Source organism: Carcharhinus amblyrhynchos, chromosome 25 (assembly GCF_965287045.1).
Source record: "Carcharhinus amblyrhynchos chromosome 25, sCarAmb.v2.hapA, whole genome shotgun sequence".
NCBI lineage: Eukaryota > Metazoa > Chordata > Chondrichthyes > Carcharhiniformes > Carcharhinidae > Carcharhinus > Carcharhinus amblyrhynchos.
The window spans coordinates 23,998,536-24,017,760 of record NC_137348.1 but is presented as its reverse complement, the minus strand read 5'-3'; the positions used below and the strand labels follow the sequence as shown (position 1 = coordinate 24,017,760).

Sequence of the window (19,225 nt, the reverse complement as noted above, 5' to 3'; positions counted from 1 at the left end):
CCAAGTTCAGGAAACATCTACTTCGCCAGAGAGAGAGAGAGAGAGAAAGCGACTGTAGTGCGAATCCAGGATCTAAAACTTCCATCCACATTGGGGAGTGTGTGTGTGTGTGTGTCTCTGTCTCTCTCCACGGCTAAGGAATAGCAGGCGTTGCTGTCCGAGATCCGCAACGTAGTCTCTCTCTCTCTCAATGCCCCCCCTTCATACCTCGGCGCTAACTGGGATTTTCCGCTTACCCCCCACCCCCCCACCTCAATCCCCCGATCAATGTGGATGCCGTCTCGTCTTTGCCGTGTGTTTCCCGCAACGCAGGGGCTGACTCCACAAGTGGGTTTTGTTTTTTTACACTTTTAGTCCAAGGCGAGGAGCAGAGTGGGAGAGAGGGAACGAGAAGAAGAAGAAGAATCGAGAATTTCGGGGTATTGGGGGGGAAAGCTGAAAGCTGTCGAGCAGTTCCTGAGTGTTTGCGGGAATCAACTTCTTCCCGAGACTCGGCGATCCCCAAATGTACTGGAAAGGTGAAAGTCTGGCTCCTCTGCCAGAGGGGAACAAGGTTTTATCTGAAGGAATCCCAGCCGAAAAGGTAAAGCATCTCTCTGTTAGAGGAGAGAGAGAGAGAGAGAGAAGTGTTTGGACAGGCGTGTGTGTAAGTTCATTGTGTTGAGATTTTAACTAACTTTCTGGTCGGCCCGATGTATTTTACACTAAGGGAGGCAATCGGCTGCATATCCTGGTTTAGAAATCGTTGAAATGAAGGTTAAACCGCCTCCTGTAGTTTATCGCAGCATTTCAGACAGATCTTTTAATTTTTTTTGCTCTATTCTTAAAGTTACCAAAGCCAATGCTCAGAGCGGAGTTGGGAGCAAATTCAATCCCCGCTTGCTCCAAAAACCAAATTCAAAATCCAATTGAATCTGATTCAAGGTCCCCCTGAACAAGAGAGACAAACCAGGTCCAGGCTGACAAGATATGGCACTGCACCCCTTCCTGGCCTTGATCTTAGCCAAAAGGCCTAAGATTTCCAAATGTTAAAGGCGAACTTTTGGAAAATGAAATTCTCAAACCGAAAGCTGAATCACCCCTTCAAATGTAAGCGGAATAGGGAGTAGGATATGATAACAAATAGCCCTTAGCAGTGGAGGACTTGGGGAGTTAAGGACACGGCGGAACAGTATGGTGTGGACATTCCAAATCAGCTGTTCCAGTTGGAATGAGATCCAATGGCAATTTAAGATTGAAGAATATGTTTAAGCGAGTGTATATTGGTCAGAAACATATTGCAAACCAAACAGAATTGTAAAATGCAATGTAGAGATACAATGTGTGTGTGTCTGTGCCATACAGGGGAAGGGGAAAAGAAACCCCTCTCAGATACGACTGCTCTTCCAGAGATCTCTTGTAAGTTGTACCGTCTCCTTAAAATGCAACGGATAATCGAAAAAAATCCCTGCTTTGTTTCCATTGGACCCAGCACTATAGATCTAAGAAAAATTACTACCTTCCCACCCCAGCATCAGCTGGTTAAAAAAAAGGGAGGCATTTGCAATTGTAAATCTCGATCTGAAATTAGAAGGTCTTCTGAATGCACAAAAAAAGCTTTCAAGCTGACCACTTCACTCTCTCATCTCCCAGCCATTCCTTCAAAAAAATATTAGATTTTTAATTACTGCCATTTAGGAAATCAAATTTTCAATTCTGTGGTGCCCGGATGTTTTATTGATTGACAGCTGTAATTGACACCCTGGTTAGCACTTATCTTCCGGATTTCATCCCGTTTCTAATTGCAGGTAGTTTATTTCCCTGCCTTGGATTGCACAGAAAGTGAGCGATTACTTCAAGAGCCCAGGGTTAAGTGGAGAAAAGATCGAATCAAAATTAAGACTGCTTCATTAAATGCAGTATTGTTGCATAGATTTAAATGCCCACTAGAGAAAAAAAATATTATTTATTATTTTAGGCTCTCTCTCTCTCACTCTCTCTCTCTCTATATATATATCAACGTCCAGTTCTCCATCATAAGACCGGCGGCTGCAAAGCGTTGCATTAATGTTTCCGCTTGAAATTTCTCCTAAAGGTAATGTCACAGGACAGTCAACATAAACAAGTCACCTCGCTCTGTGTGGAAACGAAAATCTCTCACATCATGGTAAGTATGAGGACATTTGAGATGAACCGTGATTAGTCACAACTAGTTCCATTCGCTCCCAGGCTTACGATGCAGCTTTTGGGTTTGATTACTATTATTGTTAATACTTAATATATATATATTTGCTTTCCCCCCTCCCGCCTGGTGCAGAATCCTAAATTTAATTCGAAAGTTACCAAGGATCCCACTCGTATTGCTCGCCTCAATGTCAACAAAATCTGGCGGTTCTAACCCGCCGCCACTATTCAAACCATCGAAGTTTGCAAACTAAAACGCACACACACACACACACACACACACAAATCCTGGTGAATCACAGGCAATGTGAGCGGCCTGACATTTAATTATTTTTTTGCCGTTGCGTTGTTTTCTCGTTTATTATGCCACACTTTCAAAATATTTGTGCCGGGGGGAAAATATTTCAACGCTGATAACATTCCTTATTCATCAAAGTGATCCCTTCAAAGCTGTATGAAATTGACATTGTAATGGCCAGCTGATTATTCCCTCCAAATGGGGTTGTCGGTTTTGAAAATAATCCTTTGCATTTTAGCCCCCCTTTTAGTGCGTGCCAGATTTTAGAGCAGAGAGGTGTAAACGTGAATAGGAATTATTAATAGTTAGGGCGCCCCAGCCATGTCGCTGTATATATAATACAGGAGTCAGCAATATACTTGTATTTCTTTTTGAAATGACAGGGATCAAAGTGAGCGCGGCTGTCACTGTGAAGTGCACATTGTTGGCTAAACTCATAATATTTAGATTTTTTTTGTAACAACCCGTGTCAAAGAATTGCCCAACGTTAAACACAAACTGACCCGCCTCGCCTGGAATGTGATGCATAATCTAGTGTTGGTTGGATGTGGGGTGGTGAAGGAGTGTGCGGGGGGGGTGGTGGTGGTTGAGAGAGAAGAAGTGACCAGATTAAAACCTTTTTGAACCTTTCGGGAGAAAAGGCAGGCGGCGGAATGGGGTGATGGGGGGGAGGGGGGAGGGGGGGGAGAAAAAAAAGCCCCTGGTTGTCGCTTTCTCGACAGGTGAAGGATAGATAGATGCAAGATCAAATCTGCTTACCCAGAGAAAATAACGCATGAATTCTTCTGAGCGCCATTTCTCAACCGAAGCTGTAGGAAATCCCAAACTCCAGCATATTTAGACAGGCGCGTTTTAAATATAAAACTATCATCTCCAATCTAATGGGGACTTGGTCAATAAAAGCCAGTATTGTCGATAAATAATACTAAAGCTTATATAGAAAGATGTACTGTTGGTTGGCTCTGAACTACCTGGGATACGTTTGTAAGATAATTTATTTGACTTGGAATTATTTGGTAAACTTTATTTCTTCGTGTGAAAAGTTAGTTTAATATTTTTTTTAAAAAATCCAATCTCATATTCGGCCTAATTTTATAGCTAATGCTGGCAACAAATTGTGAATGGCAACACATCATCTTTCAGATTAAAGAACATTAAAGTGTTGCAAACTGGTTAAGTTAAAGGGGTTCTAGAACGGATATAAATATTTTTAAAATCGGTTTGCAGTTGGATTGAGTTGATTCACTGATTTTTTTCCCCCATTCCCGCTGTTGTCCAGTCTCACTCTGATGGGGACTCGTTGGGAAGGAACGTGGAAAAGGATGAGATTCGATCTTCCCCCAGTCCTCCATCCACTCCCTCCATTTCGTCTCCGCCATCGTCCTCTTATTCCATCGCCTCGGCCGACAAGAACATCTGTGCCAGCTGCGGTTTGGAAATCCTGGACAAATACCTGTTAAAGGTGAGTGCTTTAAATCAGAGGTCACAAAGGAGGGAATGGAGCCGGAATAACAGGATCTCGGTTAATAGGATTCACTCAATTCAAATAATGCGCTCTCATTCAGTACACACACACAGTCTGAAACCTCAGTTGAGTTTACAAAGTAGGGAAGTATTGGGTGCTAAGACAAGCAATCGTGTCTTGAAGTTTTGGTATCTCATAAAGCAATGATTAATGAAAATAGGTTTAGCTGATTCAGATTCCTCACTGCGTCAATTCCGATTCGGTGGCGATATAGAACATGGAACAGCACAGGCCCTTCAGCCCACGATGCTGTGCCGAACACCAAATTAATTTAATCCCTTCTGCTTGTCCTTAGTCCATACCTTTCTATTCCTTGCCTATTCATATGCTCATCAAAAAGCCCCTTAAATATCCCCGTGGAATCTGCTTCCACCGTCCCCGGCAGCGTGTTCTGGACACCTCCGTGGTAAAAGACTTGCCCCTCACATCTCCTTTGAACTTTCCCCCTGATGCCCCCTCGTATTAGACATTTCAACCCTGGGAAAAAGAAGATTCTGACTGTCACCCCTATCTATGCCCCATAATAATAACATTTTGATTGATTATTGTCACATGTATTTGCATGCAGTGAAAAGTATTGTTTCTTGCGCGCTACACAGACAAAGCGTACCATACATAGGGAAGGAGAGGAGAGAGTGCAAAATGTAGTGTTATAGTCACGGCTAGACTGTAGAAAAAGATCAAATTAGTGCAAGGTAAAGTAGAAACATATTTTATAGATACATTTTTTGAGGGGAGGGGAATAAAATGGATGTATTTTGAGTCTACTATTCAGCAATGTGCCAAACCCCTCACTATACCTGACATGTGCAATACTGTGTTACATAGATGCCCGGGTTAATTCAAGTACACATGGACACAATGAGGGATCGTAACATCATTCTCCAAGTTTCAAATGCAACTTTTAAAGGCGGCGTCAGAGTGTTTAAAAAAAATCAAAATAATACAGCAAAGGTCGCTGTATAAACTGCCTGTGAACAGATTCTGAATCTAGAGGAAAATTCTCAGTTACTGTTATTGGAGATGTTCTCTGGGCAAATGGACAATGGCCCGGGTTGTATAGGAGTTAGAAAGTGATGTTGTTTAAATGTTTAATGTTAACCGTGGGTTATTAACTCTTTGTGAGAGGCAATACTGATCTTTATTAGCGATACAACTTTACATTTTAACACAAGTATTGACTGAATCCAGCAACGTTTTTTTTTAACGAAACGAATGATTATTCTGAATGCGTGAATTCTGACTAAAGGGTGAGAAGGAAGGGACACTCGCAGTTCTATCGGCTGCTGCATACATTCAGCTCCGAGATGACCAGAATGTTGCCAAGTGTGATTTAAGCCGGGAACTGTTGAGGGGAACGCCATACCGATTCATTCAATTCCCACTTCTTCACTCGGACCATTTATGAGCCGGCTTTCTCCAGATGCCGGTGGATTGAATTCTGTCTGTGCGGCAGTCACCATCAGTGGATAAGTCGGCGCGTCGCTTACAACGCACTGGAGTCCCCGTTAAACTTTGAATCACTTCGCATTCAAAGTTTGGTTGTTTCCGACACTGGACTTTGGGCACTGAGAAGCCGATGAGGACAGGAGAGGGATAGTATTGTGCGTCACATTGAAGAATGGTTTTAAGTCAAACTAGGATCAAACTATGCCGAGCTCCTTTTTTAAAGTTTACTTATTCGTGTTACATTAAACTCTGCAATGAAGTTACTGGGACAATCCCAGCTGGGCGGGATGCATTCTGTGAATATCCACATTTCCTCTGCCTGTTGCAGCGTATTTTTTTAAAAAATTGTTAATATATTAGACAAAACCACAATGAATCTATTTACCATTGTGACTCGGGGGGCGGGGAGGGGGGCAAACCTCTGTACTTGTATCAATTGTATTTAGCAGACCTTATTGTGTTTACCGTCCTTATTGGCTCTTAGGCCAGCAAAAAAAAAGCTTGGTGAGCAATATTTAAGATGTCCAAATGACTTTCACAAAACATGAATCCTTCGATCTTCCGGACCGAATGAAATACCCTTACACCTGGGGTGGGGGCATATCGGCACCAGGTTACAATTGAGTTCTCGTCGTTTAATTCATATTTTATGTATAAATATAAGGATAGTGGCAAAGTAAAGTTGAATATTTTGTAAAGCAGGCCACAAATCCATGACGCTAAATAAGAAATTCTCAACTGGTGGTTGGCCCATTTTAAAACCAGTTGAGGTGGATCTGTCCCTGTCTGATAAACACAAATTGATACAAATAGAGAGGTTTGCTCCCCCCGGAATCACAATAATAAAATAGACTCATGTGGTTTTGTCTAATGTATTAACAACAATTTTAAAAAATACTACAACAGCTTAATGCAAAGGAAATGTGGATATTCATAGAATCCATCGCAGTAACTTCATTGCAGAGTTAATGTAGCCCTTCTGACTCGAATAAATAAACTTTAAACAGGAGTTCGGCACAGTTTGATCCTCGTTTGACTTTAAACCATTCCTTGGTATATCTGACACATTTGCACTGAACGGGATGTACTCCAGCACAGATCCAGGGCAGTTTGACACACTTCTGCTTGATGTTGCAGCTGCATCGTCCCCCGCTACTTAAACAGATCAGGCGAAATGCAACAAGTCTCACCGGAAATAGATTCCAAACAGGTTAATTGCTGGCCTCGATGTATCACATATTGCGCATTGGATGAGTTGAGGTTAAGTGGCTGGAGTGTTTAATCTGACCCTGCGACAGTTAGTTGATGGGAGTCTGTGGATTACATTACAGGTGAATAATCTGATCTGGCACGTTCGCTGTTTGGCTTGCTCAGTCTGCAGGACCTCCCTCCGCAGACACACCAGCTGTTACATTAAAAACAAAGAGATCTTCTGCAAAGTGGACTATTTCAGGTAAGAACCCACCGCGTTCCCCTGGGAATCTGGATGGCAGTTTCTGTTCTCCTGTGGGGAAACATTTTGAAGTGCTTCTTATTTGAAAAGGATGGTAAAAGCGCTAGGGAGATTCCGGACATAAATACTTGGAGACCTTGTCTTCACAACCAACATTTGCGGCACTTTAAAACTCATTCTGAGTTGAAGGACCTGTATTCAACACAACTTTCTTCAGTGAAAGTTAGGTCTTTAAAAGGAATGTCCCACTCTCTGGGTGGATTTGTGCGGGTGTATGTATATCAGTGTCTGTGTGGATTTGTATGTATATCAGTGTCTGTGGATTTGTATGTATATCAGTGTCTGTGGATTTGTGTGTGTGTGTGTCAGTGTCCGTCGGTTTATATGTGTGTGTGTGTATGTGTGTCAGTGTATGTGTGGATTTGTGAGTGCATGTCTGTGTGTGTGTACGTGTGTGTATCAGTATCTGTGTGCATTTGTGTGTGGATGTGTCAGTTTCTATGTGGCTTTGTGTGTGTGTCAGCGTCTGTGTGGATTACATGTGTGTGCGTATGTCAGCGTCTGTGTGAATATTTTGTCCATGCATGTGTGTGTGTCTGTGTCTGTGTGTGTGTGTGTGTCAGTGTCTTTTGGATTTGTGTGTGTGTCAGTGTGTGTTGATTTGTGTGTGTCAGTGTCTGTGTGGATTTGTGTGTGTCAGTGTGTGCATTTGTGTGTGTGTCAGTGTGGATTTGTGCATGTATGTGTGTCAGTGTCTGTGTGGATTTGTGTGTGTGTCTGTATCAGTGTGAATTTCTGTTTGTGTGTATCAGTGTCTGTGCCTTTCTGTGTGTACGTGTGTGTCAGTGACTGGGTGGATTTGTCTGTGTCAGTGTTTGTGTGGATTTGTGAGTGTTCTTGTGTGGATTTGTGAGTGTGTGTGCATGTATATGTGTCTATGTGGATTTGTGTTTGTGTGTGTGTGTGTCTCAGTGCTCATGTGAATTTGGGTGTGTGTGGATTTGTGAGTTTGTGTTTGTGAGTGTGTATGTGTGTGTCAGTGTGGATTTTTGTATGTATCAGTGTCTGTGTGGATAGTGAGTGTGTGCGCACATGTTGTGTGTGTGTGTAGATTTGTGTATGTGTGTCAGTCTCTGTGTGGATTTCTGTGTGTGTGTCTCTGTGTCTGTGTGTTTGTGGATTTGTGCGTGTGTCAGTGACTGTGGATTTCTGTCTGCATGTGTACGTGTGCGTGTCAGAGCCTATGTGAAATTGTGTGTGCATCAGTGTCTGTGTGGATTTGTGTGTGCATGTGTGTGTGTGTGTCAGTGTCTATATGGATTTGTGTGTGTTTGTGTCAGAGTCTTTGTGCATTTGTGTGTGGGTATGTGTCAGTGGATTTGAGCATCTGTGCATCAGTGCCTGTGTGGGTTTGTTTGTGTATGTGTGTGTGTGTCTCAGTGCTCATGTAATTTGGGTGTGTGCAGATTTGTGAGTATGTGTATGTGTGTGTGTGTAGCAGTGTCTGTGTGGACTTGTGAGTGTCAATGTGCATATGTGTGTATGTAGGTTTATATGTGTCAGTGTATGTGTGGATTTTTGTATGTTTGTGTCAGTGTGGGGGTTGTGTGTCAGGGTTATGCGCATTTGTGTGTATGTGTGTGAGTGTCTGTATGGATTTGTGTGTGTGTTTGTGCATGTGTCTGTGTGTCACTTTCAGTGTGGACTTGTGTGTGTGTGTCAGTGTCTGTGTGGATTTGTGTGTGTGTGTCAGTGTGTCTGTGCGAACATATCTATGTGGATTTGTGGTTACATGTTTCTGTGTGGATGTGTGTGAATGTCTGTGTGCATTTGTGTGTGTGTGTATCAGTGTAGATTTGTGCATGTGTATGTGTCTGTCTGTGTGGATTTGTGTGTGCGTGTGTGTATGTCAATGTCTGTGTGTCTGTGTATGTCAGTATCAGTGTGGACTTATGTTTGTGTGTATCAGTGTCTGTGTGGATTTGTGTGTGTGTGTGTGGGGGGGGGGGGTCAGTGACTGTGTGGATTTTGTGTGTGCGTGTGTATGTGTGTCTGTGTGTGTCAGTATCAATTTGCACTTGTGTTTGTGTGTATCAGTGTCTATGTGGATTTGTGTGTATACGTGTGTGTGCATGTGTGTGACAGTGTCTGTGAGTATGTGCCAATGTCTTTGTGGATTTGTGTGAATGTATGTGAGTGTCTGTGTGCAGTTGCGTGTGTGTGTGTATCAGTGTGGATTTGTGCCTGTCTGTGTGTGTCAGTGTCTGTGTGGCTTGTGTGTCTGCCTGTGTGTGTTAGTATCACTGTGGACTTGTGTTTGTGTGTGTCAGTGACTATGTGGATTTGTATGTGTGTGTATGTGTGAATCTGTCAGTGTCTGTGTGGATTTGTGTATGTGTGTGTCAGTGCCTGTGTCTGTCAGTATCTGTGTGGATTTGTGTTTGTGTGTGTCAATGTTTATGTGGATTTTTGTGTGTGTGTGTGCGTGTATGTATGCATGTGTTGTGTGTGTGTCAACGTCTGTGTAGCTTTGTGTGTGTGTCAGTGTCTGTGTGGATATGTGTGTGTGTGCATGTGTGTGTGTGTGTGTGTATGTTTGTGAGTGTGTGGATTTCTTTGTGTGTGCATGTGTCTCAGTGCTCATGTGAATTTGGGTGTGTATGGATTTGTGAGTGTGTGTTTGTGAGTATGTGTGTGTAGGGCAGTGTCTGTGTGGATTAGTGTGTATCACTATGCGTGTGTATGTATCTGTGTGGATTTGTGTGTGTGCATGTGTGGATTTGTGTGTCAGTGTTTGTGTGTGTCAGTGTCTGTGCATTTGGGTGACAGTGTGTGTATGTATATGTGTAAGTTGATGTCTGTGTGGATTTGTGTGCGTGTATCAGTGTGAATGAGTGTCTGCATGGATTTGTGTGTGTGTGTGCCTGTGTGCATTTGGATGTGTGTCTGTGTGTATGTTTGTGTGTACATCTGTGTCTGCATGGATTTGAGTTTATGTCAGTGTGTGTGCGCATTTGGTTGTGTGTCAATTTGTGTGTCTGTGTGTCAGTGTCTGTGTGGATTTTTGTGTGTGTGTGTGTGTGTGTGTGTCATTGTCTGTGTGGATTTGTGTTTGTGTGTGGCAGTGTCTGTATGCATTTGTGAGTGTATGTGTATGTTTGTGTGTGTTCTGTGTGTGGATTTGTGTTTGTGTGTCAGTGTCTGTATGGGTTGTGTGTGTGTGTGTGAGAGTGTTTGTGTGGATTTGTGTGTGTGTATGTCAGTGTGTGGGGTTTTGCATGTGTGTGTCAGTGTCTGTGTGGATTTGCGTGTGTGTGTCAGTGCCTGTATGTGTGTGTGTGTGTGTGTGTGTATATGTCTGTGTGTGCCAGTGTTTGTGTGGATTTGCGTGTGTGTGTGTGTGTGTGTGTCAGTACCTGTGTGGAATTGTGTTTGTGTCAGTGTCTGTCTGGATTTTTGTGTGTGTCCACGCATGTGTCTGTGAGTGTGTCGGTGTCTGTGTGGATTGTGTGTGTGTTTGTGTGTGTGTGGGTTATGTGTGCGTGTGTCAGTGCATTAGTGTCTATGTGGATACATGTGTGTGTGTGTGTCACAGCCTATGTGGATTTGTGTTTGTGTGTATGTCAGTGTCCGTGTGGAATTGAATGTATGTCAGAGTCTGTGCGCATTTGGGTCTGTGTCTATGTGTATGTGCCTGTCAGTGTCCATGTGGATTTGTGTGTCTGTGTGTCATTGTCTCTGTGGATTTGTGTGTGTCAGTGTCTGTGTGGATTTTTATGTTTGTGCGTTTGTGTGTGTGTTTGTGTATCTGTGTGTGTGCATGTGCGTGTCAGTATCTGTGTGGATTTGTGTGGATTTGTATGCGTCTGCATGTGGACTTGTGTGTGTCTGTGTGTATGTATGTGTTAGTGTCTGTATGGGTTTGTGTGTGTGTCAGTTTCTTGGGGATTTGAGTGTATGTCAGTGTCTGTGCGCATTTGGGTGTGTGTCTATGTGTGTATCTGTCAGTATCTGTGTGAATTTGTGTGCCTGTGTGTCAGTCTTTGTATGGATTTGTGTATGTATGTGTCAGTGTCTGTGTCTGTCAGTATCTGTGTGGATTTATGTTTGTGTGTGTCAATGTTTGTGTGGATTTTTATATCTCTCTGTGTGTGTCAGTATGTGTGGATTTGTGTGTGTGCATGTATGGATTTGTATGTGTTTGCATGTGAACTTGTGTGTGGGTGTGTGTGTGTGTCAGTGTCTGTATGGGTTTGTCTGAGTGTCAGTTTGTGTGTGTGTGAACTCGTGGATTTGTATGTGTGTGAGTGTCTGTGTGGATTTTTGTGTTTGTGCGCACGTGTGTGTGTTTGTGTGTGTGTATGTGTGTGTATGCATGTTAGCCACAAAGATACTCACACACTGTGTGGATTTGTGTGTGCGTGTGTAGATTTGTATGTGTCTGTGTGTGGACTTGTGTGTGTCTGTGTATGTATGTGTAAGTGTTTGCATGGGTTTGTGTGTGTGTCAGTATCTGTGTGCATTTGAGTGTGTGCGTGTGTGGATTTGTATGTGTCTGTTTGTGGACTTGTGTGTGTATGTATGTGTCAGTGTCTGTATGGGTTTGTGTGTGTGAGTGTCTGTGTGAGTGTCTGTGTGAATTTGTGTATGTGTGTGTGCCTGCATGTGTGTGTCTGTGTGCATTTGGATGTGTGCGTGTGTGTGTGTGTGTGTGTGTGTGTGTCAGTGTCTTTGTGGTTTTGTGTGTGTGTGAGTATCTTTGTGGATTTGTGTGTGTGTGTGTCTCAGAGCCTATGTGGATTTGTATTTGTGTGTATGTCAGTGTCTGTGTGAATTTGGCTCTGTGTCTATGTGTGTATGTGTCAGTGGCCATGTGGATTTGTGTGTCAGTGTCTGTTATGATTTGTGTGTGTGTGTGCACATGTGTGTGTGTGTCAGTGTCTGTGTGAATTTGTGTTTGTGTGTCTCTGTGTGTGGATTTGTGTTTGTATCTGTCAGGGTTTGTGTACGTGTGTGTGTCAGTATCTGTGTGGACTTGTGTTTGTGTGTGTCAATGTCTGTGTGCATTTGTGTGTATCTGTACGTTTGTGTGTGTGTCTATATATGTCAATATCTGTGTGTGTGCGTGTTTGTGTGTGTGTGTGAGAGAGAGAGAGAAAGAGAGAGTGCGTGGATGTGTGTGGCTCAGTGCTCATGTGAATTTGGGTGTATGTGTTTGTGAGAATGTTTATGTCAGTGTGCGTGGATTTTTGTATATGTGAGTCAGTGCCTGTGTAGATTTGTGTGTGTGTGCATGAAAGTATCTGTGTGGATTTGTATGTGTGTGCCTGTTGACTTGTATGTGTCTGTGTATGTTGGTGTGTGTGTGTGTGTGTGTGTCTCAGAGTCTATGTGGATTTGTGTTTGTGTGCAAGTGGGTATGTGTTTATGTGTACGTCTTTCAGTGTGTGTGTGTGTGTGAGAGAGAGAGTATTTGTGTGGATTTGTGTGTGGGAGTGTGTGTCTCAGTGCTCATGTGAACTTGGGTGTGTGCGGATTTGTGAGAGTGTATTTGTGTGTGTGTGTCAGTGTATGTGGGTTTTTGTATATGTGTGTCAGTGTCTGTGTGGATTTGTGTGTGTCAGGGTCTTGTGCGCATTTGTGTGTGTATGTATGTCAGTGTGGATTTGTGTTTGTGTGTCTCTGTGTGTGTTTGTGCATCTGTGTCTGTCAGTGTGTGTGTGTTTGTGTGTCTGCGAGTGTGGATTTGTATGCGTCTGCGAGTGTGGATTTGTATGCGTCTGCGAGTGTGGATTTGTATGCGTCTGCGTGTGGACTTGTGTGTGTCTGTGTGTGTATGTGTATGTATCAGTGTCTGTATAGGTTTGTGTGTGTGTCACTGTCTGTGTAGATTTGTGTCTGTGTGTGTGTGCTGGCATGGATTTGCATGTGTGTCTGTGTGCATTTGGATATGTGCCTGTCTGTGTCAGTATCTGTGTTGATTTGTGTTTGTGTGTGTCAGTGTCTATGTGGAATGTGTGTGTGTCAGTGTCTTTGTGGATTTTCATGTGTGTGTGTGTGTCTCAGAGCCTGTGTGGATTTGTATTTGTGTGTATGTCAGTGTCTGTGTAGATTTGGGTCTGTGTCTACGTGTGTATTTGTCAGTGTCCGTGTGGATTTATGTGTATGCGTGTGTGTGCATGCATGTGTGTGTGTGTTTGTGTGTGTGAATGTCTCTGTGGATTTGTGTGTGTCAGTGTCTGTGTGGACTTTTGTGTGTGTGTACACGCATGTATGTGAGTGTGTGTGTACGTGTGTGTGGATGTCTCTGGATTTGTGTGTGTGTGTGTGGGAGAGAGAGGGTGTTTGTGTGGATTTGTGTGTGTCTCAGTGCTCATGTGAATTTGGGTGTGTGTGTGTGTGTGTGTGTGCATTTGTGAGTGTGTTTATGTCAGTGTGCATGGATTTTTGTATATGTGTGTCAGTATCTGTGTGGATTTGTGTGTGGGTGTGTGTCAGGGTCTATGTGGAATTTTGTGTGTGCGTGTCAGTGTCTGTGTGGTTGTGTGTGTGTGTGTGAATGTCTCTGGATTTGTGTTTGTTAGTGTGTTTGTGTATGTTTGTTATTGTCTGTGTTGATTTGTGTTTGTGTGTGTCAGTGTGTGCGTGTGTATGTATGTACATTTGTGTGTGCCAGTGTCTGTGGGTTGTGTGTGTGTGTATGTCTCAGTGCTCGTGAATTTGGGTGTGTGTGGATTTGTGAGTGTGTTTATGTCAGTGTGTGTGGACTTTTGTATATGTGTCAGTGTCAGTATATGTGTGCGGATGTGTGTGTGTTTGTTACTGTCTGTGTGGATTTGTGTTTGTGTGTATCAGTGTCTCTGTGCATTTGTGTGTGTTTGTGTGTGTCAGTATCTGTATGGATTTGTGTTTGTGTGTGTCAACGTCTGTGTGGATATTTGTGTGTGTCAGTGTCTGTGTGGATGTGTGTGTGTATGTGTGTGTGAGAGACAGAGTGTTTCTGTGGATTTGTGTGGGTGTGTGTCTCAGTGCTCATGTGAATTTGGGTGTGTGTGAATTTCTGAGTGTGTGTTTGTTAGTGTGTGTGTGTGTGTGTCAATGTGTGTCAGTGTACATGGATTTTTGTATGTGTGCGTCAGTGTCTGTGTCAGTATCTGTGACTTGTGTTTGTGTGTGTCAGTGTCTGTGTGGATTTGTGTATGTGCATGTGTGTGTCAGTGTCTATGTGGCCTTGTGTGTGTGTCAGTATCTATGTAGATTTGTGTTTCTGTCTGTCAATGTCTGTGTGGATTTTTGTGTCTGTATGCGCGTTTGTGTTTGTGTGTGTCAGCGTCTGTGCGGATTGTGTGTGTGTATTTGAGTGTGTGAGTGAATGTGGGGATTTGTGTGTGTGCAAGTGTGCGTCAGTGTCTGGATGTGTGTGTGTGTATGTATGTATGTGAGTGTGTGTGTGTCAATGTCTGTGCGGATTTGCATTTGTGTGTGTGTGTGTATTTGTGTGTCCCTGTGCGCACACACGCGTGTGTGTGCCTGTCAGTATCTGTGTGGATTTGTGTGTGCGTGTGTGGATTTGTATGGGTCTCTGTGTGGACTTGTGTTTGTCTGTGTGTGTGTACGTATGTATCAAGGTCTGTATGGATTTTGTGTGTGTGTCAGTGCCTGTGTGGATTTGTGTGTGTGTGTGTGTATTTCAGAGCCTATGTGGATTTGCGTTTGTGTGTATGTAAGGGTCTGAGTGGATTTGAGTGTTTGTGTGAATTCAGTGTGTGTCTTTCAGTGTCTATGTGTCAGTGTCCGTGTGGATTTGTGTCTGTGTGTTTGTCTGTCTGTCTGTGTCTCTGAGCCTAGTTGGATTTGTGTTTGTGTGCACAGTCACTGACGTATTCGAGCATATGTCAATGTCTATGCACATTGGATCTGTGTCTATCAGTCAGTGTGTGTGTGTGTGTGTGTGTGTATGTCTTTGTGGATTTGTGTGCCAGTGTCTGTGTGGATTTTTGTGTATGTGTGTGTGTGTATGTCAATGTCTGTGTGGCTTTGTGTGTGTCTGTGTGTGTCAGTTGTCAGTGTGTATGTGTGTGTGTGTCTGTCTGTGTCTCAGAGCCTATGTGGATTTGTGTTTGTGTGCATGTCAGTGTCTGTGTGGATTTGAGTGTATGACATGTCTGTGCGCATTTGGGTGTGTCTATGTGTGTGTCTTTCAGTGTCCATGTGGATTTGTGTGTCTGTGTGTCAGTATCTGTGGATTTGTATATGTGTGTGCAGGTGCATGCGTGCCCGCGCGCGCGCGCGTGTGTGTGTGAGTGTGTGTGTGTGAGTGTGTGTGTGTGTGAATGTCTCTGTGGATTTGTGTGTTTGTCCATGTCTGTGTGGATTTGTGTGTGTGTGTGTGTCCATGTCTGTTTGCATGTGTGTGTGTATGTGTCTGTGCGTGTCAGTGTCTGTGGATTTTTGTGTGTGTGCGCGTGTGTATGTGTTTGTGTGTGTTTTTGTGTGTGTGTGTGTGTCAACGTCTGTTTGCTTTGTGTGTGTCAGTGTCTGTGTGGATATGTGTGTGTGTATGCATTTGTGTGTGTGAGTTAGTGTCTGTGTGGATTTGTGTGTGTGTGTATTTGTATATCTGTGTGTGTCAGTGTGCATGTGTATATGTGTGTATGTGTCCCTGTCAGTATCTGTGTGGATTTGTATATGTCTGTGTGTGGACTTTTGTGCATCTGTGTTTGTGTACATGTCAGTGTCTGTGTGGATTTGTGTGTGTGTGTGTGTCTGTGTGTGTCACTGTCTTTGTGGATTTGTGTGTGTGTGTCAGTATCTGTGTGGATTTGTGTGTGTGCGTGTGTGGATTTGTATGTGTCTGCATGTGGACTTGTGTATGTCTGTGTTTGTGTATGTGTCAGTGTCTGTATGGGTTTTGTGTGTGTGTCAGTGTCTGTGGATTTATGTGTGTGTGTGTGTATGTGTGTGTCTGCGTGGATTTGTGTGAGTGTCTGTGTGCATTTGAATGTGTGTTTATGTGTGTGTGTCTATGTCTTTGTGGATTTGTGTGTGTGTCTCAGAGCCTATGTGGATTTGTGTTTGTGTGAATTTGTGTAGTGTGTGTGCACTTTTGTGTGTGTTTGTGTGTGTGAATGTGATTTGTGTGTGTCAGTGTCTGTGTGGATTTTTATGTTTGTGTGTGCATGTATGTGGGCATGTGTTTGTGTGTGTATGTCAGTGTCTGCGTGGATTTGTGTGTGTGTGTATGTCTGAGAATGTTTGTGTGGATTTGTGTGTGTGTGCGTGTGTCTCAGTGCTTGTGTGAATTTGGATGTATGTGGATTTGTCAGTGTGTGTATGTGTGTGTGGGGCAGTGTCTGTGTGGATTTTAGTGTCAGCGTGCGTATGTGTGTGTATATGTCAGTGTGTATGGATTTGTGCATGTGTGTGGGGCAGTGTCTGTGTGGATTTGAGTGTCAGTGTGTGTATGTGTGTGTATATGCCAGTGTGTATGGATTTGTGCATGTCAGTGTGCATGTGTGTGGGGCAGTGTCTGTGTGGATTTGAGTGTGTATGTATGTGGATTTCTATGTGTCTGCATGTGGAATTATGTGTGTGTGTGTGTGTGCCAGTGTCTGTGCATTTGGGTGACTGTGTATGTGTGTGTGTGTGTGTGTGTGTGTGTGTATGGGTTTGTATGTGTATGTCGCTGTCTGTGTGGATATTGTGTGTGTATGTGTGTCTGCATGGTTTTGTGTGTGTGTCTGAGTGCATTTGGATGTGTGTCTGTGTGTGTCAGTCTCTGTATGGATTTGCATGTTACATGTGTGTATCTCAGAGTCTGTGGATTTGTGTTTGTGTGTGTGTCAGTGCCTGAGTGGATTTTTGTGTGCGTGTATATGTGCATGTGTTTGTGTTTGTATCAACATCTGTGTGGCTTAGTGGGTGTGTGTTTATGTGTGAGTGGATTTGTGTGTGTATGTGTGTGTCAGTGTCTTTGTGGATTTGCGTGTGAGTCCGTGTGGATTTGTGTGTATGTGTTTGTGTATCTGTGTCAATGTGCATGTGTATGAGTCTGTGTGCATGTCAGTATCTGCGTGGATTTGTGTGTGTGTCAATGTCTGTGCATTTGGGTGACTCTGTGTGTGTGTGTGTTTGTATGTGTAAGTGTCTGTATGTGTTTGTGTACATATGTCAGTGTGTGTGTGTGCGTGCGTCTGTGAGGATGTGTGTGTAAGTGTCTGTATGGATTTGTGTGTGTATATCAGTGTCTGTCTGGATTGGGGTATGTGTGTGTGTGTGTGTGTGTGTTTGTGTACATTTGGATGTCTGTGTGTGTATGAATTTGTGTGTGTATGTGCATTTGGATGTGCATGTGTGTGTGTCAGTGTCTGTGTGGATTTGTGTATGTCTGTGTGTATCAGTGTCTGTGCATTTGGGTAACTGTGTGTGTGTGTGTGTAGCTGCATGGATTTGTGTGCCTCTGTGTGCATTTGGATGTGTGTGTCAGTGCCTGTGTGGATTTGTGATTGTGTATGTATGTGTATGTGTGTGTTTCAGAATCTATGTGGATTTGTGTTTGTGTGTATGTCAGTGTCTGTGTGGATTCGAGTGTATGACAGTGTCTGTGCGCAATTGGGTGTGTGTATATGTGTGTGTGTGTCAGTGGCCATGTGGATTTGAGTGTCAGTGTCTATGTGGATTTGTGTATATGTGTGGACGTGTATGTGTGTGTGTGTGTCAGTGTCTGTGTGCATTTGTGTGCGTGTCTATGTGTGAGTGTCTGTGTGGATTTGTGTGTGTATGTGTGTGTCTGTGGATTTGTGTGTGTGTGTGTGTATGTGTGTCAGTGTCTTTGTGGATTTGCATGTGTGTCTTTGTGTGTTATGTCTGTGTGGATTTGTGTGTATGTGTTTGTATATCTGTGCATGTGCGTGTCGGTACCTGTGTGGATTTGTGTGCGTGTCAGCATGTGTGCATTTGGGTGACTCTGTGCGTGTGTGTGTGTGTGTGTGTGTGTGTGTCTGTGTCTGTGTGGATTTGTGTGTGTGTGTCTCAGAGTCAGTGTGGATTTGAATATGTGTGTATGTCACTGTCTTGTGCATTTGTGTGTGTGTGTGAGTGAATGTCTCTAGATTTGTGTGTGTGCCTGAGTCTGTGTGCATTTGTGTGTGTGTGTGTGTGTGTGTGTGTGTGTGTGTGTGTGTGTCAGTATCTGTGTGGATTTGTGTGTGTGTGTGTTTCTGTGTATGGCTTTGTGTGTCAGTATCTGTGTGGATTGTGTGTTTGTGTGCACACGTATGTGTGTGTGCATCTATGTCTGTGTGGGTTTGTGTGTATGTGTCTGTGTAGATGTGTGTGTGCGTCTGTGTGTGTGTTTGTCTACCTGTGTGTCAGTGTACATGTGTATTTATGTTTCTGCATGTGTGCATGTAAGTATCTATGTGGATTTGTGTGTGTCTGTGTGTGTCAGTGTCTGTGTTGATTTGGGGGGGGTGTGTGTGTGTGTCAGGGCCTGATTTTACCATTTTCATTCCAAGTGCTGAATCTGAGTGCAATTCAGATCTGACTTGGAAATCTGCTTTCAGGCGCCCCCTTACGCACACAGCCTGAAAAGTAAGTTCCAGTCCCATTCACGATGTAGAACATAGAACATTACAGCGCAGTACAGGCCCTTCGGCCCTCGATGTTGCACCGACCAGTGGAATGGATCTAATGACCCTCTAACCTAAACCATTCCAATGTTATCTGTATGCCTATCTATTGACCATTTGAACGCCCTTAAAGTTGGTGGGTCCACTACTGCTGCAGGCAGGGCATTCCACACCCTTACTACCCTCTGAGTAAAGAACCTACCTCTGACATCCGTCCTATAATTACCACCCCTTAATTTAAAGCTATGTCCCCTCGTGTTAGCCATCACCATCCGAGGTAAAAGGCTCTCACTGTCAACCCTGTCTAACCCTCTGATCATCTTGTATGCCTCATCTTGTATGTGGGTGGGGCTTAGTGCTGCTGGAACGTTCGAAGCTCTGAACTGCAGAGTTAGAAAAAATTGGAAAAAGCGCACCCGTGTCAGGTGGCCCCCGAGCGACAGAAAGCAGAGAAAGAGCCCAGGAGCAAAAAGCGGCAGCGATGGCCCCCACACACATCGCTGTCCCCCTTATTCAAACCACCCACTACCCACACACATCACTGTCCCTTTTATCCAACCCCCCCAATACCCACACACATCACTGTCCCTTTTATCCAATCCGCCCACTACCCACACACATCACTGTCCCTTTTATCCAACCCCCCCACTACCCACACATATCACTGTCCCCCTTATCCAACCCCCCCACTACCCACACACATCACT

The 19,225-nt window shown here is 43.8% G+C and overlaps 1 protein-coding gene across 2 annotated transcripts in view; it reads left to right on the top strand.

Annotated features, from left to right (window-relative positions):
- Positions 1-505: 505 nt before the first annotated feature.
- The window catches only part of lhx6a (LIM homeobox 6a), a 93,835-nt gene continuing 75,115 nt past the window's right edge, over positions 506-19,225 (top strand). The window contains exons 1-4 of one of the 2 annotated variants that reach the window (XM_080212024.1): positions 506-583; positions 2,075-2,146; positions 3,741-3,923; positions 6,767-6,888. In XM_080212024.1, coding sequence (XP_080068150.1) covers positions 506-583; positions 2,075-2,146; positions 3,741-3,923; positions 6,767-6,888 — 455 coding nt within the window. Of the gene's footprint in view, positions 629-2,074; positions 2,147-3,149; positions 3,165-3,740; positions 3,924-6,766; positions 6,889-19,225 lie in introns of both variants that reach the window. The other variant, XM_080212025.1, reaches the window with a different exon arrangement.